We start from the raw sequence: 27040 nt of genomic DNA, 5'->3' as shown, positions 1-27040 counted from the left end.
TTGTGGTGCGAATAAAGCTTTTGTTACTGGCAGAGACCCTTTCCACGGCACCAGTTATCAAGGACTCCTACAGTGAGTCCCCAATTTTTTGTCCAGAGTCACACATGGTGGGAAGAAAAAGCAAGAGACAAAATAGGGGTGCTGTAGGGATCTGGGGTGACCAGTTGTTCATGGAGAACAAAAGCCCATATGATACCCAGAACAGCAGTGTTTATTCCTTGAGGAAGATGGTGAAGTGTTGAGGTTGGATGTGACAGACAAGTGGCGAGGCGCGCCGGGCTCGCAACAGAGGAGATAAGCGTTCTGGTGGAAGGGACCGAACAGGCAGATCTAGGTTATGATCAATGAAAGCTTGCTTTGTAGCCAGTTCTGGGAAGGAGTTTTCCTCTGGAGTCATGCAGGCCTCAGCAGAGACCCTGTCTCCTGCCTTAGCCCTGTGGCATCACTGCTCTTGTCTATTTGAGCCCAACCATGGCCACTGATGACCAACAGGGCTAGGCCATCATCAGCCACCCGCTGTCATGAGGCTGTGTCATAGCCTCACCCAGACCCACTACTTAAATGGAAACCAATTTAGAGAAGTCAATTCCAGCTCACAAGTAATGACAATGACACTTGCGTCTGGGGGATGTGGCGGTCCTCAAAGTTACTTTAGGACATTTTTGCTGTACGTAATTGTCTGTTAGGATGGCAGCTCTGGCCCGGGCAGAAACAAAGCCCCTGTGGAGCAGCTAGTCTTTCCCTGGAGGCAGAAGTGACACCTCCACTCTTGTGCCCGCCCTCCACTCCTGCCTCACCTCCCAGGCTGGTTCCACGTTTGAGCACAGTGCTCATATAGTGAAAGACCCCTTCTCCCAAGAAAGAGCCCATATGTTTCTGTCTGGGCTCACTTTGCTTGTGTGTCGGACTGGTTGCTGGCTGGATGGACAGGAGGTTGGAAAGGGGGAATTCTGACTTAGACCTCATCTCCCCTTCCCCAGAGCAGAGCTGACCCATGTGAGAGCCACCCAGGCCCCCAGGACCAACATATCCCGAGTCCAGTGGGAGCCACGGCCACGCCAGGCTCTGCATGGAGAGAGCTTGTACTTTTCATCATGCAGCTCGCTTGGCTGCAGACCGACTCCTTGATACCCCATCCTGGAGTCCCGTAGTTGGAACGAATACAGAAAAATCAGTCTGAAGCTGCTGGGAGGAAAATCACCCGGCTCTGCTAGACCTGAGGTCTAGGGGCTGTGTGAGTGGCTGCTCCCTAGGGGAATAAATGGCAGATCAGAGAAAATGCTCTGGCAAACTCCTGATTTATTTTTAATGGTCTGAGAGCCTGAAAGTGGACAGGAACTAATCATCATGCAGGAGGGACCTGACAGAAGGGCCACTAGAGAGCCCTGGAATCCCAGAAGAGGGTAGATAGGAGGGTCCAGAACTGCCAGGCTGGGGGACTGGAGAGGAGTGGGGAGTGCATCCGTAGCACCTATGGAGCTGGGGAGGGGCTGGAGGGGGAAGGAAGGGGTGTGCCGGGCTAGTCTCTTCATTTGCAGAGGACTGAGCTAGCAGCCGGAGCTCCACCCAGCTCAGGCAGCTTCCCAAGGCAGCGCATGTCCACACAGACGTCTCAGATTTGGCCTATGTGCACGTGTACGCAGAACACATGCCCAGCTTTCCTTGGAGGGAAGACGTGCCCTTTCATTTTCCGACCAGGGCCAGGGCTCCACATCGTGTATCCACCCATCTCGGGGTGTGCATCCTGCTCTGGGGTGAGGACCTATGTGTGAGTGCGAGTTCTGAGGACAGCTCTGAGGCCTCATTTGTCACTGAATCAGTTGTGACCCATGAGGCCAGGCAGCACGGCACTCTGCCTAGCAGGCGATGGGCCAACGGGGGACCTCAGGGACCGTGGGCAGAGCCAGAAGATCTGGGGGAGACTGGTGGCCCTTATATGGTCTCCTTAGAAATCTGTCACCTTTGACCTGCCTTCATGTGGTGGGCTGAAAGCATCGCTGGGACCTGTTTTAATTGGGGACTGGGGACATGCAGTGTAACAGGACTGCCATGCATTGGGCTTGTGCTGGTGCTCACAGATCCCTCACAGAGGAGGCAGGGCAGTGGTGCCAAGATCACTCACAATGCTGTCCAGCTTGTGGGCATGTGGAAGGCTCCTAGGCCCTCTCTCCCAGGAGTGCCCTCTCATGTGAATTTTCTAGAATGACTTATAGAGTCATTCATCTTCATCTGCTGGGTTATCACAAGATGTATATGTGCAAGTAAAGAAGTAGGAAGGTCCCAGCATGGAGACTTTGGAGTCTCCATGGCATCAGGGGGCACCCTTCACCCATACATGGATGTTCTTGAGCTCCATTGCTTAGCCTGCTCTTGAAGCCCAGATCCAAAGGCATGACTAATGATGTCAACCCAGAGCAGGGGTCAGGGCTGGAGGGTGACCTCTGAACTCGTGGCTGCTCCACTGGCACCTGGCTCCATCCCAACATTACCTCGAGAACCTCATGAACAACAAAAAGACATTCAGTGCTTTGGGGAATTCAGAGGTCTTGAAAGTCTTAGGGTCAAGAGCTGGGTACTAAGAACAAGTCCTGAAGGAGAGATGTTCTGCCACCTGTGCATTCAGGCCAGATCTCTCTCCTGTGTATCACCGCCACCTCCCCACCTTACTGAACATTCAACCTGCCTGCAGCGAGAGCATCACCCTTCCCCAGAGCCTGCTCCTCCTCTGTACCCCTCCCTGTGTGCTTGCTCCATCCTTCCAGTCCCCTGAGCCTACATCTGTGACAACTCTGTCTTTGGCCTCCTTCTACCAGCAGGTCCCAGAATTACTGTTGCACCAGACTCCAGCATCGCGTTCCACCCTCTGCTCATGGTTCTGATGCCTGCCATCTCTCTCCTGGTGGCATCGATTTCCCCTCCTGAGCATGGTATTCGGGATCTTGTGCTCTAACTCCACACATCCTTCTTCTCTACTCTGGGTCTGCAGTGTGGGCAGCTTTCCTCTATCCATCCAACTCCTGGGACATTCGGCCTGAGGCGGGGGTCATCTGGGTTGCCACTGTGGGCATGTGGACTTGCTGACAAGTCCGCATGGTGACATGTTCAAGAGCTGCATTTGTCAGGTCTTGGCTACCACTGCCCTCCTCGCCGGGACATGGGCCTGTGTGGCCTCCCCTTCCTCACACGCCCACCGTGCAAGCTCCCTCTGAAGGCCCTGCTTGTCTGTGTGCATGCGACTCTCTGCAACCCGAAGCCTGGCTCGCCAGAACCTCGTGGGCTGGCTGGCTGTTTCTATCTTCCGGCTTCTGAACTGGTCGCCCCATTGTTGGTGCTTTCATCCTCTGGTTGCACAGGAAGCTTCTAGAAAATGCTTATCACTTGCTCCCGTGTCTCCGGAGTCTTTCTTGTGTGGAATGGGTGTCATTCGTAATCTTCATGGTGCCCACTTGAGGTCCAGGTCATCACAGACCCTAACTGTAATGTGGTGATTGAACTGAGTGGCCACAGCAGCCCCAGGGGCCTGAGCACAGCCCTTCCCCTGCTCCAGCCCCCTTTTCCAGCATATCCTATGGCTTCTCAGAAGTGCGTCATGAGGGGCTCAGTGAGAAGGCCTGGTTGTCGGGACACAGGCTGTCACAACTGGCCAGGTCAGTAACAGTGAATCCACCTCTGACACACTTGGTAAATGTGTAACTGGACCCCTTACCAACTCATCTGCTCAGCAGCAGAACTGCATTGATTTCAGGCCTTACTGGAAGGGGCCCAGCCTGACTTCATCCTGGCCAAGCAGGGCAGCCAGGCCCCTGTCCCGTCTGTCCTCCCCACCACCCCCAGCCTGTGTACAGAGTGGCTGGGAACTGCTCCATCCCCACCCCTCGCATATAAATGGGGCCTGCACAGCCAGCCAGGGAAGAGCTGCGCTCCTCTGTCCAGATAAAGCGGGAGGTGAGTGGAGCCCTGGGCTCCTTCCCTGAGACTCCCTGCAGTAGCCCTGCAGCCCTATAGTCAAGTTGAGGACAGAGAGGAATGGCAGGGTGAGGGCTATGGGAGGGGCTGCTGAAAGGCATTCAGCTTTTATTCGGAGCATGAAGCTAGAGGTGGGTGGTAGCAACCACCACAGGGGACATGGTCGCCCTGCTGTTTACCCCTACAGTCTGTCCTCCCCAGAGCCTCCTTTCCCTCAGCCACAGGGCAAGGCAGACAGATTCTCCTGCTTCTTAACAGAGTAGGGCCTCGAGGGCAGAGAGTGGCCTGGGGCCAGCGTCAACCTGGCCGAGAGCCATGGGGCCTCTTTCTGTCCCAGGGAAGATTGAGGCTTTGCTCTATGGGCCACAGGGCTGGTGGGGAGGCAGGGTTCTTGGAATCATCCAGAGCTTGAGGACATGTGACACTAGGCAGTGTCTCTGGTCCTAGACTCAATGTCAGGTCAAGGTGATCTGGCTTTTCACTGTGCTGCCAACACCAAGGCTTGCTCCTCTGACACCTGAGACCCCAACCACCCCTTGCTCCAGAGCTAGAAGTGCTTTCCAGACACTAATGAGGCAGGCTTTTGTTTTGCCAAGAGACAACTTAAGTCGGTGCTGACAATCCACCTACAGAATCCAGGTTTTTTGTCCTTAGGGATGTGGGCCTTTCTTGGTAGGGGAAGGGACCATGCTTGATGGGGCTGCTTTATCATGGAGGAAACAGACATCGAGGTGCAGAACAGATACCAGGGTATAGTGAAGAGGGTTTGGAGGTGGCAAATGTTGTGTGTGGAGGAGTGGGATGTATTGAGGAGGATGGGGGATGCTGGCAACAGGGCATGGACACAGGACAGTGCTGAGCAGAGCCCTCCAGCGTGGGCAGTGTGACAGAAGCCACTAGACCAGGCACAGGAGAGACTAGGGGGTCAGCCCATTTGTTCTCAGGTCCCTGTTTGTACCAATAAAAGATCAGCTTGGGCAGCAGACCTCAGTGGAGATCAAAGAGCTGCTTCTGCCTAAGGACAGCTATGGCCCTGTCCTGCGGCAGTGCCCATGACACTGTTTCCTCTGACAGCAGCAGTATCAAGTGTCCTGACAGTGCTCCCCAAAACAGTGGTCTTGAGTTTTCCTGCAGACAGTGTCTGTGACAACTTCCAAGTGACAGCACCACTCTTTGGCACTGAAAATGGGGGAGGCATAATGTCCGCTGGTGTGTCACAGGCCGTGGGCACTGGTAAGCAGATCCTGGCTGCCACAGCCCCGATGATCCCGCCTGACTTGTATTATATCAGCACAAGCAGGCACTACAGGTCCCTCTTGTAGGGGATGCCACCTTCCCATGCCTAGTGGCTTCCCGTGAGCACAGTGGGTTGAGTCAGAGGCTGGTGAGGTGGTGGCTGATCAGAAGTCAAGGTCTCCTGGTGGTTGAATAACTACAGCAGAACAGAGCACACTTTGAAATTTCTGCAGATTCACTATGAAGGGGAAGACGAGAGTACCCTGATCTGAGCATTGTGATGTCAGTCAGCTTCAGATCACTGTATGAAAGTCTGATGATTTAACATATAAAGAAAAAACCTTCATGTTGTCTCATGAATTTAGTTTCCACTCTGAGCTTTCTCGGACTCACTACTTATTTTTCTGTGGAGGTAGTTAGCACCACAAAGTCAGCAAAACAAGACCCTTCTTCCTAACAGTTCTACCACCTCCTCCCAGTACCATGCTGGGGACTAAGCCTCTAACCAATGGGCCTTTGGGGGACAGTCATCCAAATCACAGCACAATGCGATTGAGGCTTTGCTGGGCATATGCAGACAAGGAAAGCCAGATGTTAAGGAGTTTTGACTCTGGGCTGGGATGCCGCCCCTCCAAGGAAGTCCTGCCCAGCACTGGGCACAGGGCCCAGGCGAGCTCCCATGTATTGTCCACCACAGTCAAGGCTGGAGCAGGGCCATGGCTGGAGGGTCAGGAGCCAGGGCTCATGAGGTGGGGGGCACTGAAATTTGGCTGGGCGTGGCAGTGACCTGAGAAGTTAACAAGTCTCTTCCTGGCCCTTCACAGATTATCAAGGCTGTGGTAGGGCAGTGTGGGCTGTGTGGGCAGAGTCCTGGAGCCCACTGGATGTTGCTAGGGTGTAGCTGGGAGCTGGTCTGGAGCTGGAGATGACAGAGAAAGGGCTGGTCTTGGGGTGAGCCCACCATGCTCAAGCCTGGCTTCATGTCAAGACCTGAGGCCTCCAGAACCTGTTCCCGAGCCCCATTCCAGGGAGATTAGATTACTATGAAGTAGGAAGGAGGGGTCCTCAGGTGTCTGGGTGCATTTCATCCTCCAGGTCCTCTAGGGGCAAAGTCACTGCCATCATCATGGGTGCGATTTAGCCTGCTAGGGCTGCAGTAGTAAGGGCTACAGCTTGGGGAACCAATACAGAATGTATAGTTTCCCACCCTGAAGCACAAAAATCTAAAGTCAAAGTGTGGATAGGGCCGGTCCTGTGCTTTGCAGACGGTGTCTTCCTTCCATATCCCCACTCTACACGTCTGTGTTCTGATCTCCTCTTCCTATTATAACACCAATTAGATTGGGTCAAGGTTCACTTTAACTTGGAAGGACCTCACTTTAACTCAGTCACCAAATTTCCAAATATAGTCTTGGGTCCTGGGATGTGGGCTTTAGCACGTAAATCCACAGGGTGCAGTTCAGCCTCTAATGGTATGTTTTACCCTTGGACCATGTAGATGCTCTGCAGGCATGCCTGAGTTCATTTTGCTGCTTAATAATACCTATAGACATGGACAGATTTCTCCAAGTCAGTTGGCTGCTGGAATGACCAACAGAATGGGTGCACATCACTGGATAACCATCTTTCCCCTCTCGCACAGTGTTTTTTAGGATACAGACAAGATGGTCACCAGTGTGGGCTTCAAAGTCACTGTCCTTTGCCTCCTGGCTTGGACTGGCCTGGCTGCTGCCGATCGGGTGTACATCCACCCTTTCCACCTCCTCTTCTACCCTGAGAGTAGCTGCGTCCAGTTGGAGAAGTCCAGTGTGGAGACGCCCCAGGAGCCAACCTTCACACCTGTCCCAGTGCAGGCCAAGGCCTCTCCTATAGATGAAGCTGCCTTGCACGAGGGGCTGGTGCTGGCTGCTCAGAAGCTTGCACCTGAAGATCTGCTGCGGGCCAGCCAGGTTGGGACGATGGCCAACTTCCTGGGCTTCCGCATGTATAAGACTCTGAACGAGGTGGAGAACACAGCCGGTGGGGACATCCTCTCCCCAACGGCTCTCCTTGGTACCCTGGCCTCTCTCTACCTGGGTGCCCAGGATTCCACAGCCAGCCAGCTGCAGACACTACTGGGTGTCCCCATGCAGGACCAGGGCTGCACCACCCGGCTGGATGGACACAAGGTCCTCTCTGCTCTACAAGCCATTCAAGGCCTTCTGGTAGCCCAGGACCAGCCCAGTGACCAGGCACAGATATTGCTGTCCACCGTGGTAGGCCTGTTCACAGCACCTGACGTGCGCCTGAAGCAGTCATTTGTGAGGGGCATGGTTCCTTTCGCCCCTGTTGTCCTCTCACGTTCTCTGGACATGAGCACTCACCCAGTTTCTGCGGGTAAGAAGATCAACACGTTCATACAGGCTGTGACAGGATGGAAGACGGATGGGCTTCTGTCAGGTGTCACCCCAGGCAGCAGCCTGTTGTTCAACACCTATGTCCACTTCCAAGGTAAGGACAACTCCCAGGCAGCCTGGCACTGGCTAGTGTCCAAGGGTGGTGATCCTGGCTCCTGTGACTTTAGTGTCCAAAGGCTGGGCTTTACCAAGCAGGGCAGACCATGCAGACAAGAGCAGCAGCCATGTGGAAGGAGTTGGAGGCCTCCCTGAGGGGGTGGGAGGAGACTGCCAGCCAGGCCCTTGGGTCCCCCGCCTGCCCACAATACGTGTGGCTCCTGGGCAAGCCTCTGCTCTCATCTGTTCCCCGCTGATGAATCCAAATGTGTTGTGACAAGAAGGGAGCTTGAGCCTGGTGGAGGCTGGAGAAGGCAGTCCTGCTCAGACCCATCCCTGCAGCCCACAGAGGGTGCCACATGCAGGCAGGGAGGACAATCAAAGTCATGCATGTGACAGCCCGGACATGTAGTCGCAGAGCTGTGCACCAGAACTGTGAATTCATGGGTAGCTGGTTGGAGAGGGGAGTGTTGACAAGGTTTGGCAGGAAATGCACAGCTGGGGGCAGAAGTGCCACACAGGCAACTGTGGACAGAGCAATAGGGTGAGAGCAAAGTGGGCTGGCCCCGATGATTTCCCACCATAATATCCTCACGTCTCTGCAAAGCCCTTGTGCCTGCTTTTGGGTGCTAGGAATGGACAGGCTGAGGAACTGTCAGGCACTGCCACTTGGGCAGAGGTGAGGCCCACCCTGTGCAGGGCAGAGGGGAACTTGGGGATGAGACTGCCATTTTCAGGGCTCTTTGAGAAAGAGCCCAGCGATGCAGGCAGGAGAGCCACCGGTGGTAGGGAGTCTCACCTGGGCGCAAGGCCCATCCTCACAGTCCAGGCTGGAAAAGATGCAGAGCTAAGGAAGAAGAGGAAGGAAGTGAGGAAGAGGAAGCCAGACTCGCGGCCACCTACACCTGCGCTCGGGCTGCCCTTTCCTGTCTCAGTTCCCACCAGATGGAGATCCTCCCACGCATTGATGAGCCTGTAGAGGAGCAGGCTGTTTCAGAAACTGTGGCATGTGTGGTGTTGGGCCTAAGTCACAGGTGCCCTTTGTCGGAAACTTGCCTTTTTTTTTTTTTTTTTTTTTTGAGGAACCGGGGATTGAACTCAGACCCTTGCGCTTGCAAGGGAAGCCTATACTCCACTGAGCCATCTCCCTGGCCCACAGGTGCCCTTTGTCAGTACTAGGTGCTCCCCAGGCTTGGCAGGTCCCGTGGCACCAGCTGGGTTGAACCTGAGCTCAGGTCTAGGGTCACAGCAGGGTTGATGCCTATCTGTCTCTTCATTCTGGTACTCAAGGCCAGGGATGCTGAGAAGTGGAGCCTTCATTCTGGATCCTGGGTGTTGGTCTGATCCAGGACTTTGGGAGGGAGGCAGGGACCTGGGAGCAAGCACTGCTGCGGCTGTCAGAGCTGGACGTGGACAGGTGTCCTTAGAGCGGTGAGATGACTATGTGTGACACTAGTGGTAGACACGTCATGGTATATTATCCAGCCCTGCAGTGTGCCCAATACCACAAGTGAAACCCACATGTGACAATGAATGACCACCTAGCCTTAGGTGTAACAAATTTGGAGGCTGGGAGTGTGATTCAGTGGTGAGTGCTTGCCTGGTGTGTGCAAAGCACTGAGCTCCATCCCCAGCAACACACACACACACACACACACACACACACACACACACACACACAGAGTCATAGCAATCAGCCTAGTGTGGTGTAAAGTGTCCATGATGGCAGGCAGGAATTATACAGAAAATCTCTGCATTTTCTGCTCAGGCTTGTGAATCTAACATAGCACTTTAAAAATGTTGGGGTCGAGGAGATGGCTCAGTGGAATAAGTACTTCCCTGGCAAGCATAAGGGCCTGAGTTCAATCCCTGGTTCTGAAAAAAAAAAAAAAAAAAAGTCTATTGTTTAAAAATAATGAGTAAACTCAAAGCCTGACAACAGGGAAGATCTCAGGGTTTGGGTCCAGGGAGACAGGTCGAATAGCTCAGTCTTGAGGCTGCATTGCAAGCTCAGGCCAGGGGTGATCTGGCCAGTTCTTTAGCAGTGACCAAGAGCTGTGGTGAGCTCAGTGGCTGGGTGACACAGGACAAAGACCTGAGCAGCATCAGGCTCTGGCTGGACATAGTCTGTAGCCAGGGCCAAGCTGGCCCAGTGGGCAGGGAAGGGCAGGGGTGGGAGTAGGTGGGAGTAGCCCACAGTAGCCGTCCTCACTGCCCCTTCCCTGGCCTGTTGCCCGTTGACCTCCCCCTCTGGCTTTGTCTGGTTTCAGGGAGGATGAAGGGCTTTTCCTTGCTAGCCGAGCCTCAGCTGTTCTGGGTGGACAACAGTACTTCGGTGTCTGTGCCTATGATGTCGGGCTGTGACTCCTTCCATTACTGGAGCGACACACAGAACAACTTCTCAGTGATGCATGTGCCCATGGGCAAGAGCACTGCCCTCCTGCTGATCCAGCCCCATTGTGCCTCCAACCTAGACCAGACTATGGCTCTCACCTTCAACCATGACTTCCTGGCACAGATAAATAACCTGGAACCTCGGTAGGGACCCCTGCTCCCCTGGAAAGCTGAGGTGCTGCGCTGGCCCTCTACCCGGGGCATGGTGGCTGTGGCGCTGCCCAGCTGGCTGGGCTGGGTAGTCTCTGTTGTGTCTCCATCACACCATCAGGTGCTGGCACAGGAGGGGAAGTGCACTTCTCACAGGCAGTATTTGCCCTCCAGTTTTGCAGGAACAGAAATGCCCCAACCTGCCCTGGTCCCACACCCACACAGAACAGGTCCAAGGCACCCAGAGCATCTCAGCATAGGTTGTAAGGGCTGTGAGCTCCTGTGAGACTGGAGGAGTGTCCAGGAAACAGCACTGGTTGTGTGAGGGGCTGGGGCAGTGCTGGCTCTGCTCCTTCTGTGACAAGAACATGGCCTCGACCTGCACATCAGATCCAGAATGGTGAACTGCAGCCTGCTTCCAATACAGGCTGGTGGTATCATGATGTCAACTTTGAGTTTTTAAAATGTTCAGATAGGTGGAATTAAGTCTAGTCACAGCGCCACCAATGCCACTGTCCATCTCCTGAACTTTTTCATCTTGTGGAGCAAAACTTCGTTATGCCCAAGATCCCCATTCCCTGCTCGCTCCCTGCCCAGTACTGTAGCCTCTGACCCTGTGCCCTCAGGGTTAACCAGAGCTGCCCCACGAGGATACCCACCTCTTCAGAGTTGCACAATGCCCATCGTTGGCATGCATGCTCTGTCCATCCCCCACCTCTGCATACACACAATGTGACAACACACCACACAGGCTGCTGTCTTCATCCCTTACCTCAACCTGTCTCTACTCTGAGTGCCCGGGGACAGGCAGTGTAACCCCTCTTGTGAGTTTAGACAGTGGCATGTCTTAGCTTTGTTTCAGAACAAACAACCTGCAGCCAGCTCCAGAATCCTCGGGGACAGAGGGTGGCCACTTGCTCATAGTCAGCAAGGTCCTCAGTAGCAGAGTTTCCCTGTCCTTCTGGTACTATTTCAAACAACCTGAAGGTTCCACTGTGTTTGGTACTAAGGTTTTTCCTCAAGGGTGAGGATGCCTGGTTGTATAAGGGGCTGGACAGTGCAGGGCCCTTGCTGTAGAGGTGACTTCCAGGAACCCTAACTATGCCATCCCCTAGGGCCATGTGTTTGACCTTGCCTCTACTGGAGCTGAAAGCATCCTACGACCTGCAGAAGCTGCTGGCGCTGGCCAAACTATCCAACCTACTGGGCACTAATGCCAACCTAAATGGGATCAGCGACACCAGGCTGAAACTGGGAGAGGTTGGTGAAGCCTGCCTCATGTGTCCAATGGGAGGAGGTATGGGTGGAACCAGCAGGGTGGGAGATAATGCAGATAGGGAAGAGCAGTACCCCGCTGGTCTGTTCCACTACCTATTGCAGCGCAGCCCTGACCTGTCCGCCTGCTTGGTCTCTGGGTCTCCTGGGTTCTGTAGCAGGGGTGGTCCAGGATGAGGAGGGTGCAGTGCCCCAGCTAGCACCCTGCCCTCTGCTCCTTGAAGACACTATCACCAGCACTGGGAATGAGGCCTATCTGCAGTGCCAAAGATGCTCTCCCCATTCCAGGCACTGTATGAGTGTTGGAGAGAGCAAATCACTTCTGGGAATGGGTCCTCTGTACTGGGTAGCACGCAGCAGGGAGAGGTGAAACTCCCAGGGCCAGAGTGGCAGGTAGAGATGAACGGGATTGGTCACGGAGTGGCCAATGAAGGGTGTCTTCCTGGCGGGCAAGAGGTCCTCGTCTGGAGGACCTGTGCCTTCCCTATGGGTGAAGCCCGCAGCCCTGGGAGACAGGCCAATGTCCACTACTTTACAGGTGCTGAATGACATCCTTTTTGAACTCAAAGCAGATGACAGCAAGCAACCCATGGAGTCTGCCCCTCAGCCAAACACGCCTGAGGCCTTGAAGGTGACCCTAAGCAGTCCCTTCCTGTTCGCTGTTTACGAGAGGGAGGCGGGTGACCTGCACTTTCTAGGCCATGTGGACAACCCCCTAGGTGTGGTGTGAGGTCGGGGAGGGTGCCCTATTGGGCCACTTGCTGGTTGTGGGACAAAGCCAGCAACAGAGTACCCTGCCATGTCGGTCACCCTTGGCTCTCCTCCTTTCCTTCCAAGAGTGACACTGGGTTACAGCAGTCTCCTTGGTCCACAGTGCTATGTATAATGAGCAATCGACAATGAGCAGCCTTCCAAGCAGGTTGCCTGGAGGATGAGGGGGTGGGAGCCACAGCTGGTGTTGAGCATAGGCCCACTGTTCTGGAAAGAATCGACTAACCTGTAGGTGAAGCCAGAGTTTACTTTTAATTGGATTTTAAAATTAAAGCACACATTTTGTTTAATTGTCTTGGGTTTCTATTTAGCTTATTGAGTGTGACCATGACCTTCATGGGATTTCCAAACTAATCTGTTCTTTTTTTTCTTGTGATTTTTGAAAAAGACAAGACACAAGTGTCTGAATTTAGCTAGAATGTAATACCGGCAGGTGGCTGAGTGCCTCTGTGTTATTAATAAATGTCTTGCAACAATAAGCTAAGAGGAAAAGGAAAAACAAGAGAATTCGTAGCTGCAGAGAGGCATGCCAACGGAGCGCTCTCGAGGCACTTGCTGGGCTCCTGAGGGCCAGACCAGCACTTGGTCGTCCTTGCAGAGCTCCTGGTCAACTCTGCTCTGACGGGCATGATCATCTATGGATGCCAGGGCTGGGAACCTGTCCACACACAGTCCCAGGAGGGAAATGGGACCAAGGATATCGTCCACCCAGGACACGGGTCCAAGAGCTGTTCATATGATATGGGTAGGGGCTGGGAGGTGGAGGAGCAAGAAGCTTCACAGACACATTTGCAGATGCCTCTCCCTCGCTGGTGCCTGCCTGTTCCACTTGATGGGATTAGGCCCACAGCCTCTCATTCTGGGATGGGCTGAGGGGAGGCACTTGGCCGGCCACAGTGACGGGGACATGCTTTCTCCCGAGTCTCATGCACTCTGCCTTCCTCCTGGCACACATGCTGGAGTAAGCAGTGCAGCCTGCTGGCCACTGTGCAGAGCCAAGCAGGAGCTCCCAAAAGTACATTGAGAGTCACTCTGCTTTAGTGGGCCTTGGAGTCACTACCAGGTTGTGGTCCTGGGATGAGAACTATGACTCTGTAGTCACCCTTATGGCTCCATACAGCTCCTGGGGCCAGGAAGCTGAACATGAGTTGGTGGCGACGAGCTGGAGGCCAGGGCTTTCACTACCATTTTTGAGACAAGGTCTTGCTAAGTCGCTAAGGCTTTGCAAGTCTGGGCTTGAATTTGTGCTCCTTCTGCCTCAGCCTCACAGAGGACTGGGATTACAAGCACGTGCCCAGTGGATCTGTATTCATTTGGAAAGGCAGCAGGCAGCCGACTCCTTGACCAGGGGAGGCTGCCGGCGCACTGAGCTGTCACAGATTCTTCTTCAGCTGCACACTGTGCCCTTGTTAGTGGGATGCTTTATCAGAACAGTATGAGTGCACAGAACACTAAAACTTGGCAGGTTTGTGTTAAAATTTAAAACAAAAGCCTTACATCTAGGGGTCTGCTTCTTCAAGACATTTCTTTACTAAATTCTAAGTCTTCCTGGAGTTGATGGTGACTATTCAGCATCAACAGCCACTTTGAGGCTGAGATTTTGGCAGGAGACCTGGACCATGGCTGGCGACGCCACAAACTGCAGCCCAGTACTGGAGCTTTGTGGCAGGCTTCAGAGAGGCAGTGACACTCAGCATTGCTGAGTCCAGGGTCACACCCGTTCTCTGGGAACTCCACAGAGCAGGTGGGAGACCGGGACCTGTGTGATGGCACTCCAAATCCACTTGCTAGCCTTTCCCAGAAGTGAGGGCTAGACTTGTTCTCAATTCACATGACTGAGCTGCGCACACTGGAGGGTGGGAACACCACCTGTCAGCCAAGTCACTTTGTGGGCTTGCTCCGTTTCTTCTACTTGGGTAAGTGGAGAGTAGGCAGGCCGGGTGGCAGCTTCCAAGACATGCCACGTCTGAGCCTTGGAAGCTTAGTGTAGGGCTGTGCTGAGCAAAGCGCTCTGGGGCATAACTAGGCCAGGAACCTGCTAGCAAGATCACACTGGGTGAACCAGATGGGTCCCAAATCCTGTTGAGATTTAGACAGGTGTCCTGAAACGTCAGAAAGGGAGGCCACGGGGAGTGCAGGGAGAACTGCGAGAGGACAGGTGCCATGGTAGTTAATCTGTCTGTGCAGGAAGGGAACACAGGTGGGCCCAGGGTGAACCTGGAAGCAGAAGGGGATGGCAGACTTCCCAGTAGCTGAGGTTCCCCATGACTGCCTGGCTGCCCCCATCTGTGTCTGTTATACTAGCAATAGATCAACTTGTGCCTGAGACAATTTTGTATGTTAATGTTGAAAACAAGCCCTTTTACAGCAGAAAGTACTGTCCTACTTTTTTTTGTATTTTAGGGAAGGGTCTACAGGGTGTGGGGTCTCACTACTAGATCTGACTCACAGTGATTCGCCTATTTACAGCCTCCCAAGTGCGGGGATTACAGGCGTGCACCACCACGCCCAGCCTCAATTGCCATTTCAGCGTGTTCCAGAGGCGAGGCCGGCACAGCAGGCCCGGGAATTGAACCCCTGGCCCCTGCGCCTGCTTGTAGGCACTTTAATCTGAAGTACTAACTACTACTTTAAGACTTAGTAATTCTTTAAAGCGAAAGTAGTAAAAATGAATCAAAAAAAGGAGAGCTATTTTGTGAGCCAGACAAGCACTCTCAAACTTAGAAGATGGTTTCTGCAGCCAGAAGCAGATATGACAGTGAGGCTGTATCATCCTCATGGGGACTCAGCAAGCAGTGGTGGGACCAAATGAGGGCTGGGCCCCAGCTTGGTGGATGAGGCAGCACCCGGGGCCCCTCTGGCATCTGTGTGGGTACTGGCACCGGGAGGAAGGAAGGGCTGCAGGTTGCTGGCAGGGGGGGCCTGGGATTCCACTGGGTTACGGCCTGCTACACTTGTATGATGGAAATGGTGCTACAGCTGCGGGTCTATAAACTAAGTTCTTGCTTCGCAACAGGCAAGAATGAAGCAGCAGTGGAGGGCATGGGGGCGCTTCAGATCTCTGATGGGGGAAGGCTGGACTGAAGCATGCGCTGGCAGATGTGCAAGTAAACCAATCCCACTCTGGGCCTCCAACAGTGCTCCAGCATGGGCGGGGGGTGTGCGCTGCCTGCAAGGTGGGCCCACTGGCTTCTGCGGAAGACACCTGGTTATTCTTTCAGGGGACAGAGCTCCCACATGCAAGGCACTATGTGGACAAGACCCTCTGGTCATGCTGAGGGAGGTACTTCCTGGCAGACTGTTTAAGTACAGGGTGCGAATGACAGGTGTACCTCACTGTGCCGAAAATCACAAATGAAAGACACATGCCTGTGGCAGACGCTGCTTTTATTTAGGAAATAAATCTTCCCTCCTAGCTTTGCTCATGACAGAGGTCAGGTGACGATCAAGAAGGACTCTCGGTACTGTTCCACGTCACTGGTGTCTCGGAAGCCCGGGGCTGTAGCATCAGGCGCCTCTCCTGCCACAGGCCCGGAAGACAGCTTCGTATCCACACCTGCATATGCACTGTAGTCCCATTTTAGAAATCAGCTCTTTCATACTAAGATTCACAATAAAAATAAAATAATCTGTTCTGTAAACTATAGTAAAAAGTTTCAAATGTCTTTAAAAACTATCTTCCATACAATGGAAAAGGCTTTGTTCTTTTGGGTGACGGAAGACCCAAGTGTGTGGAGAAGGGTGCGGGTGCTATCAGCAGTGCTGAGGACAGAGCCACTCTCTCCTCCCGCACTTCCGCTCAGGGCTGCTCAGCCGCTGCCTGGTCCCTGGCGGCCACCACAAGCTCTCTGAGGGCCTCGAAGCTTTTGATGCTGCTTGTCTGCAGGCCCATCTTCCGAATCTGTGTAAGGTCATGAGAGTGAGCAATGTGAATGCGATTTAAATTGATTGTGGAAAAGACCCTTACAAACATCAGGAAAAATTCTCTACCCCACCCTCCACCAGAAAGCCAGGGCTCCCAAAGGCCTGCAGAATACTTGTTCTTTAGAGCAAAGGGTCTATTTATATTTTGGGGTCAAACACTTTGCATGCTAAGAAGCCAATCTGTTAATTTATCTCACTCTGACCAGGATAAAAGCCTCTTTTGTGGATCTTAAGAAAATGTTAGAAAAGAAAATTCATACTAAAAGAAATTTTCAAAAGTAAACCATTTTTAAAGTGGTGAATGGTGAACCTTTACAAAAGTACTGGCCCGAGCTCCCACTTTCTGACCTGGCCACCAACAGCCTTCCCTGGGAACCCGAGAGCCTGGAAACACTCTTGGCACGGCAGCTGCTGAGCCGCCTCTGGCAGCCAAGACTCGGCACACGGTGTTCCTGCTTGTGTTTAAAAACAGTGGCCACACAGGCCTGGCGAGGCAGGCACTGGCATGACTCAGCATGGGGCCTGGAGCCTGGGCCTGTGGGAGCCCCTTTCTCCCTCTCCCCTGTTCTTTTACTTATTTGCTTTTCATGATTCTCTAGTTAGCTTTCTTGTTTATAAAAAGACTTGACCTTTCTTTTGAAATAAAGAAACAAGGCAGTTGACAAGGAGGCATCTGTAAATTCACCGCAGATGGAATGAACTTAGAATTTCAGGTGGCGCTGGTGTGTGCAAGACACTGCTCAGGACCAGAAAGCAAGTGGCTTCTCTGGACGTCATACCACCTTATTCTTTTCTCCACAAAGGCCTCCCGTGAGGAGCTCCTGCTCCGTGGAGAGCAGCGGCTTTAGACATCTGCAAGTGCTGTGACACGGAGGGCACCCCACCCCACAGTCCATGATACCCACATTGCCCCCAACACCAGCCACACGACGTTACCTTCATTCTAAAATCTTTTATAAACAACTGACAGAACCCAGGCAGGACTTAACGAAGCTGTGCCTAGACCTCACCCCTTACCACACAGGTGGAGGAAGTGCTCCTCGGTGTCATCCACACACCAGACCTCTGTGGAGCAGGGCGTGTCCTGTTGTGGGCTTGCAGCAGCATGTGAGCAGGGCACCATGACCCTAGCAGACACTCACAGCACCAAGCCCAGCAGAGACACTGAGGAGAACTCCTGGCACCCTTCTCCTTCTCCCTGGTTCCTACTGCAGATCTCTGGCCTTCACAGTAACCTAGGCCTGCCTCGCAGATAAGTTCCAGCAACACCACCTTGGGCCCTGGACCCAGCTCTCCAACATATACCTGTTCTCCCAAATACTCCACATCCAAGGCCAGCTGCAGCCGGATCTTGTCATCGTCACTCATGCCACCGCTCGGGCCCATGGTGCTGGTGGCAGGGGCTCTCCTGGCTTGCTTCAGTCTCTTCAGGCTCTCCTCCATCTTCTTCACAGAGTTCAGGACGTCTGACACAGTCTCACAGTACCTTCGGCACAAGACACAGTTACTGGTAAGACACTGGCTTTGTGAACAAAACAACTATAGTACATGTTTCTTCAGATTTTAAGAAAGTCATAAGAGTATAGCATTTCCTGAGAATGTGAGATACATGCACAAATTCTGTTCAAAGCTTTAACCTGATCCCTAAGAGAAACTGACAGGCCAGTATCTTTCACACTATGGAATCTGCAGCATGTTCCATACTGAACCACAGGTTCATTCCAAACTGGCCATTTAAAGCATAAAAGAACTTTAGAACTTTAAATAAAGCTTATTACTTTCCAAATAGTCTCAATATAATCTTCAAATTATAAATGAGGTGCATTTCTAGACTTTGTCTACAAGCTGGGCATTTGATATATGGAATACTGCTTGCCCATAAAGGTCATATTATCCCTCACTATTGTATTCTAAGTAGCCTACCAATGGCTGTTTAACTCATGAATAATGGAAATAATAAAACACTACTGAAAAGTTGATAATTAAGTGAAATCAATAATAAAGCAAATAATAAAATAGTAATAACTTTTTTGGCATTTTTCAGTACCAGTACTGGCCCCAGGGCAGGATGGACTGGACAGGAAGAGATGCTCCAGGGTTTGGGGATTATGCTTTACAGAAGGTTTTTTTTTTTTTTTTTTTTTTTTGCGGAACCGGGGATTGAACTCAGGCCCTTGCGCTTGCCAGGGAGGTGCTTATTCCACTGAGCCATCTCCCCGGCCCCTGGGATTATGCTTTAAAATGTACATTTTCTCATCTCAGTTACAAGGGTTCATCTGGGAAGCCCCAGGAAGGGAGACCCTTTCATTACCTGGTGTGACCAGAGCCGTGTTACACTGACAGAGACAAGGAAGGACCTGGACAGGGAACAGGGAGGGGAGGACAGTAAAGGCAGTGGCTGGGGGATGCTAGCCAGCTTGGCTATGGTCCAGGTGGAAGAAGAGGCCTGCAGAGCTGGAGGGCCGTGGAAAGGGAAGGGAAGAAGATGGACCGAGTGACCACATGCTGCCTAATCTGGGGCCGTTGTTGTGATGCTTATAGTCAAATCCACACACTGCCCAGTGAGGCCTCAGCCTCCCCAAGTAAGTCATGGACAGCCCACTCGAAAGCCCACTTACTTGTGAGTACTCTCAGAGAGAGCTCCTTCCAGCCACTGCTGCATCACTGGGGGCTTCAGCTTATCCCTGTGACCACTCTGAAGCTGGTAAAATGGCTTCAGTGCACTGTCCACATAAGACGAGGCTGTGGTTGGGACCTCCTGGAGTCATATAGGTAGGGGTTACAGAGAGGGAGGGGAGGGGAGAGAGGAAGGAAGGGGGAAGAGGGGAGGCAAGGGAAGGGAGAGAGGGGGAGAGGAGGAAAGGCGGAAAGGGTGGGGGAAAAGGCAAGGAGAGAGGCACCTGTCAGACTCTAATGCAAGAGGAAAAAGAGCCACACAGGTCAGCACTAAGGTCAGCTCCATGATGGAGTCAGAGAGCTGCATGCAGAGCATCCCAGCACATAGCAGAGCGAGGCCTACAGAGATGTGGCCCCCACACTGAGCTGCATGGCTAAAAGGAGTAGGTGGCCGAGAGACAGGCCCCTATACAGAGTAGGTAAGCAAAAGCATGCCATAAACCATTTTCATAGCTCCTGAGAATGAGTTCTGGGAGCAAACTAAGTAAAAGGCATTAATTTAATGTCAAAAATCTCCAAATGGAGAAAAAAAAAATTAAAAGAGAGAATTATGTAAGATTTAACATGAAATGAGATCAAATGCATGAAAATGAATATTCAGTTGGTAAAACAATTCTTTAAATCACTATTCTTTAAGAATAAATATTGGGGCCTGCCCCTTAGCTCAATTCTTTAAGTGGTTGCTTCAACAAAGCAGTCAGAAAAAACAAAAACAAAAACAAAGCAGTCAGGCTCAGGTTCTGTGGTTCGATCCCCACAACTCAAGCCAGCCAAACCTGCCCTGAAGGCATTCGGAGCAAAAAAAAGAAAGAATAAACAGAAAAATCTGTCCTTGACCATCTCTGGCAGCACTTCTTTTTAATCTTAGCAAATGCCTTTCACTTTTTTTGCAGCTGTGGAGATTGAATCCTGACCTTATTGGTTCTTCGGTAAAGTCTGGGGACCTCCAGGGCACTTCTCAGGTAACTGAAACAAGATTCACTCAGGTCGTGTGTGATCCTGTGGTTCAGGACAGGCACACAGGCCAACAAGGAGCTCTGCGAGTCTTCCAGGGCTGCTGCGGGAGCAGGAAGATGGGTTTAAGATCTCTGTTCCAGGCAGATGTAAGCTTTACTTTAAATACTATCATAGTATTGAGAAAGGGTACTACAACAAATCAAGTCAAATCATTAGGATTAAACCAAAGATCTTTTTAAAAGAAGTTAAAACCACAGAACAGAATACAAAAACAACCAAGAATTTACAACTAGGGAAGAAAATGTTGAATATATAGTATGGAGGGCTGGGAATGTACAGCTCAGTGGCATAAACACCTGCCTGGCAAGTGCAAAGTCCCAAGATTGATCTCAGTACACACACCCTCCCCCCCCCACACACACACAGAAAGAAAGAAAAAATGAAAGAAATACATATCATCTCTTTTTTTTTGTATTTTAGGTAAGGGTCTATAGTGTGTTCAGGGCCTCACTACTGGATCTGACTCATAATCTGCCTGCTTACAGCCTCCCAAGAGCTGGGATTACAGGCACACCACCATGCCCAGTCTCAACCACACCCTAGGGGGTGGGGCTAGCATGCCAGGGCAGACCCAGCCCCCCTCCCCCCACCCCTGCTTGCAGGTGCTTTAATCTGCTGAGCTACTTGGCTGGTCCTCATCTCTAAAGTTTTATTTTATATTGTTTTTTATTCAGAGGTCTGCTGAGTATAAAGATTAAGGTTTACCTGAGATAGAAGAAAAGTTCTTAAAGCCAATCATTTCAAGTTTTGGTTTGATAGTCTCTAAGAGTTCTGGGAGCTGGAAAACACAGTTTATACATTCAGTTATCAGTTATAAGTCAAAGATAATAAAATAAAAAAATAAACAGTGGCAATTCTACAAACTCAGACTATCATTAATGAGTGGTAGAACTAAAATGAAGACATTCAGTAATATTCATTTAGAGAAAGCAATACTCAAGGCTCCCACAAGAGATGTCAATAACATGGGAACCACTGGTAATGCCAGGCTACTGACAGGCCCAGAGAAGAGCACAAATCTATTTTGTGTCTCCATCACACAGCCCACAGTAAAGACCATATTCTTGTTCAAAACATACAGATGCACCTTCTCAAACACAAAAAAATATTAAACTTGCAAAAAATAGTTACTTATTAGAGGATATAAACACTAAAATCTGTTTTATAAAGTTCTCTTAATGATAAAAGCAGAAACACCAGAGCCCTATGTAAAGCAAACAGGGAGAAGTTTTAATATATCAAAACATTCAACTTTTAAGTGTTAAATGACCATTTGGGTCAGTGAACCAAACTAACTAAAATCTAGCCCAATGCAGGCATGCCTAAGTAGACCTCAGCTACTAAGGGGAAAAAACCCTAATAGTGGAGCAGGCACTGATGGGAGGAAGCAGGGATGATGGGTTGGCATGGATGGCATCAGGGTCTGGCATGAGAGGAGGACCACAGAAGGAGAGCAAAAACCAGCTGAGGAAGCCCATGATGGTCTCCTCAGAGAACTCACAGTCCTAGTCAAAAGCCCATGAAGCCAAATATCATCTGCCTTTGACATACAGGACTTGAAACACTGTGCTAACACCAAGAACTCTGGGATACAGGCTCACCTGCTCCTGAAGCCTGTCCAGGTCTGCAACCATGTACACAAGCTGAGTGCTGGAAACAGACGCCACAGACCTCCCATCTGAAGGAGCACTTCCCTGGTCATCGCCACCTCCCTGGGCAGTGGGAGTGTCTTTGCCACTAGCCGCCAAAGGTTTTTTAATCTCCTTGGTACTTTCATTAGAAATGGGCCTGTGAGAAAGCTGAAAAAGGATTCTGGTGACAAGACGCTTCCACACTAACAAGACACGTGAGTGTATATATAGCTCAATAGTCCAGCACATGACCAGAGCCATCTGCAGCGCCACAGTGGAAATGTACTAAGGGAAGACACTGCCTTTACACCTCATGTGCACGTAACCCCCTTCTGTCCCCTATGTCTAACTTCTAGGGATAAAAAGCAGAACATAAATAGTCCCCAGTCACAGTGAAATCAGTTTCTGGAACATCACAGATTTTTAAAAAATTAACTGTAGTAGTAAATAACATACCAAATTTATTAAGTAAATTTACTTATAACCAATCAGAGTAAAAAAAAAAAAAATCAAAATTCAACCTTCATTATTCTTCAACTAATACAAATAGCAAAATCGTTTGTTCAAGGGTAAAACCAAATTGATTTGCATCAATAGAAAGATGGGATAATGCACATGTAAGACAATAATCGAGAAACAGAGAGGAATGAGCAGCTAGCAAGCCTGATGATCTAGGACTCAGGCGCTGCCACCCCTAGGACTGTAAGACAGCCTGTTAAGACTCTCCTGAACAGAGGGAAAACGGAACTGACTTCCACTGAGCTCTCAACACTTTAGTATTTGTTGGGTGTTTCAGTCCACAAATAAATTCTCACAACAGAGGCCATAATCATATTTTACAGATTCACAACCCCAGTCATGAAGATTACAGCATACCCCGGTAAACTGCAGTTTGGAGTTGGCGGCTTCAGTTGTTTAAGGATTTTTTCCTTAGAATATAACTAATGATTGTTCTTAGAAACCCAATATCCCTGCAATTGTATTTTTGGCGGGAGGTTTGCAAGTAGCCAATCCAAGAGCGTTATTCAGTTCTCCTTGCTGCTGACTGGCTGCTGCCCTGTAACCCATCTCGGGCAGATGAACGAGCATTCCTGCCTCATAACAGCTTGCTGTACACTGTGCAGCTATCTCAAGTGTTTTGTTCTTCTTAAAAGCCCTAAAATCCCTATGATGCAACCGAAATGCCCTGAATAATATAAAATTTTATTAATACAGTTTTATTAAATAAAATGATATAACTACAGGAGACACAGCCTATTTAGGGTTGAAACTATAAAAATAGTAATTTATAGGGATTTTTCTGACCATTATCTGAAATTCAGTTTTTCATCATTCTTGGGTGCTCTAGGAACATTATGTAACCCTCATGAACTGTGGACATTTATTATATTGTGCTCAAGCCCATAGAATTCAGTTATAGCCAAGGCCTAACCCTGCCTGGCTTCAAAGCCACTGCTCCGCCCATCAGACGGGTAGAAGCAGGGCTCAGTCTTCTCTGGACAGAAGCCGTACTCCTTCAGCAGGAATATGTCTGCACAGTGCCATCCTTAGTGTGGCTTTTAAAGTGCATCCTCGCGTTCTCTGCACCACGATGACTACTTTTCAGCAGTGTCTGTCACTGAGACTGCCCTCGGAGATGGCAGCTCTGTAGAGGCCAGGCAAAGCTGGTGCTGTGGACCGGGAGCAGCAGCAGCAATGCCTCAGTGGACCAGGAACCTTGGGCTTTCCATATATGTCAATTAACATGTTCATGACAGATCTGAAATCTGCATGTTTTGGTGCAGGAGCACCTTGAACCTTTGGCGATACATGCACAATTGCCCATCAGGCAGCTTTAAACTAATTTTATTAGCAAAAAGACCAGTAAACATGATTAGATCCATTTGGCCACCAGTGGTACAAGCCACAGTGTGCAGGAACATGTCAAAAAGAAATGTAAAAAGAGAAAACGACATACTAAGAGAACAGTTTAATCACTTTTTTATTTCCATGACATAACTTTTTAAAACCTCCAAATAATAAGTGCTCAATATACTCTGCTCTCTAATCATTTTCATTAAAGTGAGCATCTGTTATAATCAAAAGGACCTCAAAAGTTCCGGTTTTGAGAAGGGAAAATGAATTTATCAGGGACAGATCCCTGTCAGATTAGGACTGAAACACAGTTGGACACCAGCTGCTGCCTTCTATGGAATTAGCCTGTGCCAACTATAAACATTTTAAAAACTTCATTTGAGTACCTTTCTAAAAGTACCTTTAATTCTTATCCATCCTGGTTAGTGAGGAGCCGAAGGCCAGAGCTTACCTCATTGACAAACATGGAGAATCGTGCCAAAATCTGCAGTGTGAGTCTCCACAGACGATGTGCCAGCAACGGCAAGAACATCTCATCTGACCAGCACTTTCTCAGGCTGCTCCATGTTCTGTGAGAAGCCAAAAGGCAATACGGACTTCCAGCTAGAGAAAAACCATGGACTTAGGGAGTTTCAATCCCTTACAAGCTTTAATCTTCTGTAGAATTCCAGTGTACAACACAAGATTAAAAGCAGGTATTTGGAAGGACAGTGTGGTCAGCAGAGCTGCTAATGGAGGCCGTGGAAGACCACATGGCCATTCCCTACATTTATAATGCAACATGTTTGATAATTCACCTGATACCACCTCCCAGGCATGTGGGAGAACACCAAACATACACAGCAACCTGAAATTTCTTTTTTAACAGATACTTCACACGAAATCAACAAACACAAGCTCAAGAAGCAGTCACTCACAAGGGCTTAAATTTTAGTTCTGAATTGTCCTATGTCTCTTGTCTCTTCCTCTATACCTCAATACAGCTGCTCTAAATATAAGTCAACTACACATGACCATCTTCAGCAATGACAGACAGAACCTGCCTCCAAAGCTGAGAAGGGTGGTGAGACAGTGGACCTAGGTGCATGAGGAGAGCAGGTACTTCAGCTGTGGAACCTAGGATCTCCATAGCTACAGGAGCAGCCCCTCTACATTTCAGTGGTCTTGAGGAGTGGCTATAACATGACACAGAAGCACTGAAGCTGCTTGGTATGCACACATGTTCTCTAAGTCTGCATACATACAACCCCTACCTACCAGTGCCCAAGACAAGAGGCCAGAGACCAAGGGCAGAGAACAGAGGCACAAGCATGTGTCCCAAGTCCACAAGTGGGAGGGAAGCAGACTGCAGTGATCTGCTGCAGAGAAGAGACGGTGTGAGCACAATAGGGCTAAAGATCTTGCATGCTACATTCAGGATGGAAAAGGAGGTCTGCTTCCTTCTGATTCCATAAAGCATCCTTTTTATCATCTCCATAAAGCAAAAATCTCAGTAAGTCAAAGATTCGGCTTCTTACAGCCTTATAAAAATAAAAGAAGTTGGGCTTGAGTAAGCCCAGTGATAGAGTGATTGCCTAGCACACATGAGGCCCTGGGCTTGATCCCAGCACCACAAAACAAAACAAAGCAAAATAAAACCAAAAAAGTTAAACTAAGTGCCCTTCAGGTCCAGCTTACTTTATGATGGGGAACGGTGAGCACTCTCGGAAACCAAGGTCTAGCTGGCTGGTGAGCCTAGCTAACCTCAAGGACGCCTGCTGTTTCCACTCTCACTAAGGAGGTTACCTGGGGCGTCTTCCAGCCCATCTGCAAGTGCAGCTTCCAAGGATCCTGCCACTTCTCTAAACCTGAGAAGAGAACACAGGTCAGTGCCAAGGGTTCTGCCAGGTATCTTTACTCATCCACACCCCCATAACAGGGCTCCCCACTCGTGGATTCTCAGAGACACACAACCAGTTTTAGGATGCTTATTCTCCCAAGCTGCTTTTTTATCTTCAGAGAAACTACCTTGACTAATGACTCCACTGTTGGGTATGGTTTTTCTGCTACTGCACATATTCTGAATCATAACTCCACGGTTTCAAAATGAATGCACTGTCATGCTAAGCGCCTTGGGGAAAGTCCCTGCTGGCTGCAAACATCAAATTACCCCAAGGCCACACAACTAGAATTCCAATCCACCAGCATTGGTACTACAAAAGGAAGGAAACATCTCAAATGAAAAACTCAAAAGCTGTGTTTGGCATGTGTGCTTGCAGCCTGATAAAAATCCCTGAGGCAGCCAGTTAGACCCAGAACTCGGAACCCTAGCAGCCCTCTCTGCTGCCCATGCCCCTGCCCTGCTGGTCACTGCTGCTTAGCAGCCACATTGTTTCCTGGACAGGTTTGCTTCCTTTGAGGACAGACTGTCCATTACAGACTTCTGTCTCTAACAGGGTTGGGAGAGTTTACAAGATTAACAGAGACCTTGTGCTTCCATGATATGCAGAATGTAGCTATTGTACAGCTGGTCACTTCCACAGGCATCTTATTTCCCAATTATGTGACTCTCCCATCTTTGTACCCTTGTTGCAGCACTCTCTTCTTTCGATGGTTAGCTCCTTTGCTAACAGTGAATTCTGACTCATGTTTAACATCACTTTATCTAAGGGAGTTTTGATAGCACATGTGCCTTTAAAAAGCAGTGTGCAGACTGAAGAGCAAAAGAGCTACTATTTCAGACAGCACAGCTGATGTCATGATGTCTGTGTCAGTGCTAGAGCTGCTGGTCTTTGCAGTCGCCCCATCTACTCTGTGCAAGGAAGGGGACCAGACTGCTGCCCAGGGAGGCCCACAGAAGGCAGGCTGGAGCATAGGAGGGACACATGAGGGAGCAAAAAAGTGGGAGAAGAAAGTCAGAAAGAGAAAGGGAGGCAGTGACTCTAAGCAAAAGGACCAGAAGAGAGGGATCACTCTGTGGTAGAGCTCACAGCCATCAGAGAGTCTGGCCTCTGGCCCCACCAGCACTTTTTCGAAAATCTGCACAAAACTTAGCAAGTGAACCTAGCAGAGAGGCCTGTGGCTAGCTTGGTACCATCTGTAGCAGCAAAAGGCTGGGGGAAACCTATGTAGCCAAAGCGAGATATAGTTAAATAAGTGTGGCATAGTCAATAGACTGGAACCCGGCACCAAAGCTGATGGTATGACGTGAAGCAATGCCAGGGAAGCAGGAAAGACATGGGGTATCAAGTTAAGTACACATTTATGATAATTCTCAAGCAAAAAAGCATAGGAAATAAAGGCAGCAGGGCTCTGATATCTGTGCCTCCCACACAGTGGCTTGCCTATCTGTGGATATGAGTAAGGATGCAGAGATGCAGAATGGCTTAGTCATGTGACACAACTCTGCCTCCTGGCCAGGAGCCTCTCACATAACAAAGATCACATTTCTTGGAAAAAGGCAAAAGGGGAGAAGACACCTTGGGGAGGTGTGAAGAGCTGTGCTACGGTTTTTTTTTTTTTCCCCCAAAGTTTTATTGATAAACATATAGCAATGAGACAGTTTCAAATCAAATAGAAAGTACAGTTTCAACAAATAATACACTGCATATATTCTTCTTAGTGGTTAATTGCTGTACAAGATGCAGACTTGTGATCCTACTTACAAACACCATT

At 50.1% G+C, this 27040-nt stretch overlaps 2 protein-coding genes across 5 annotated transcripts in view; one reads left to right on the top strand and one right to left on the bottom strand.

Annotated features, from left to right (window-relative positions):
- The first annotated feature begins 3844 nt into the window (after window positions 1–3844).
- Agt (angiotensinogen) lies at window positions 3845–12574 on the top strand. 2 transcript variants are annotated; one of them, XM_004640851.2, is made up of 5 exons: window positions 3845–3945; window positions 6855–7692; window positions 9965–10232; window positions 11354–11498; window positions 12052–12574. In XM_004640851.2, exons 1-5 carry the CDS (start codon window positions 3886–3888, stop codon window positions 12241–12243), a joined length of 1503 nt encoding a protein of 500 aa, XP_004640908.2. In that variant the 5' UTR covers window positions 3845–3885; the 3' UTR covers window positions 12244–12574. The 2 variants fall into 2 exon arrangements, with proteins under 2 accessions (XP_004640908.2, XP_023556614.1); XM_023700846.1 differs by having other exon boundaries at window positions 3878–3945; window positions 6845–7692.
- A 3056-nt stretch (window positions 12575–15630) lies between these two features.
- Cog2 (component of oligomeric golgi complex 2) overlaps window positions 15631–27040 on the bottom strand; it is a 48048-nt gene continuing 36638 nt past the window's right edge. The window contains exons 11-18 of one of the 3 annotated variants that reach the window (XM_004640817.2): window positions 25172–25233; window positions 23838–23989; window positions 21503–21700; window positions 20607–20679; window positions 19799–19941; window positions 18827–18966; window positions 17514–17694; window positions 15631–16185 (exon numbers count right to left, since the gene is read on the bottom strand). In XM_004640817.2, coding sequence (XP_004640874.1) covers window positions 16084–16185; window positions 17514–17694; window positions 18827–18966; window positions 19799–19941; window positions 20607–20679; window positions 21503–21700; window positions 23838–23989; window positions 25172–25233 — 1051 coding nt within the window. In that variant the 3' untranslated portion in view covers window positions 15631–16083. Of the gene's footprint in view, window positions 16186–17513; window positions 17695–18826; window positions 18967–19798; window positions 19942–20606; window positions 20680–21502; window positions 21701–23837; window positions 23990–25171; window positions 25234–27040 lie in introns of those variants that run through there. The other 2 variants (XM_004640818.2, XR_002818018.1) reach the window with 2 other exon arrangements.

Source organism: Octodon degus, unplaced genomic scaffold (assembly GCF_000260255.1).
Source record: "Octodon degus isolate 3935 unplaced genomic scaffold, OctDeg1.0 scaffold00127, whole genome shotgun sequence".
NCBI classification, from domain to species: domain Eukaryota; kingdom Metazoa; phylum Chordata; class Mammalia; order Rodentia; family Octodontidae; genus Octodon; species Octodon degus.
The sequence above is the reverse complement of the archived record's forward strand: the minus strand, read 5'-3'. Positions and strand labels throughout refer to the sequence as shown.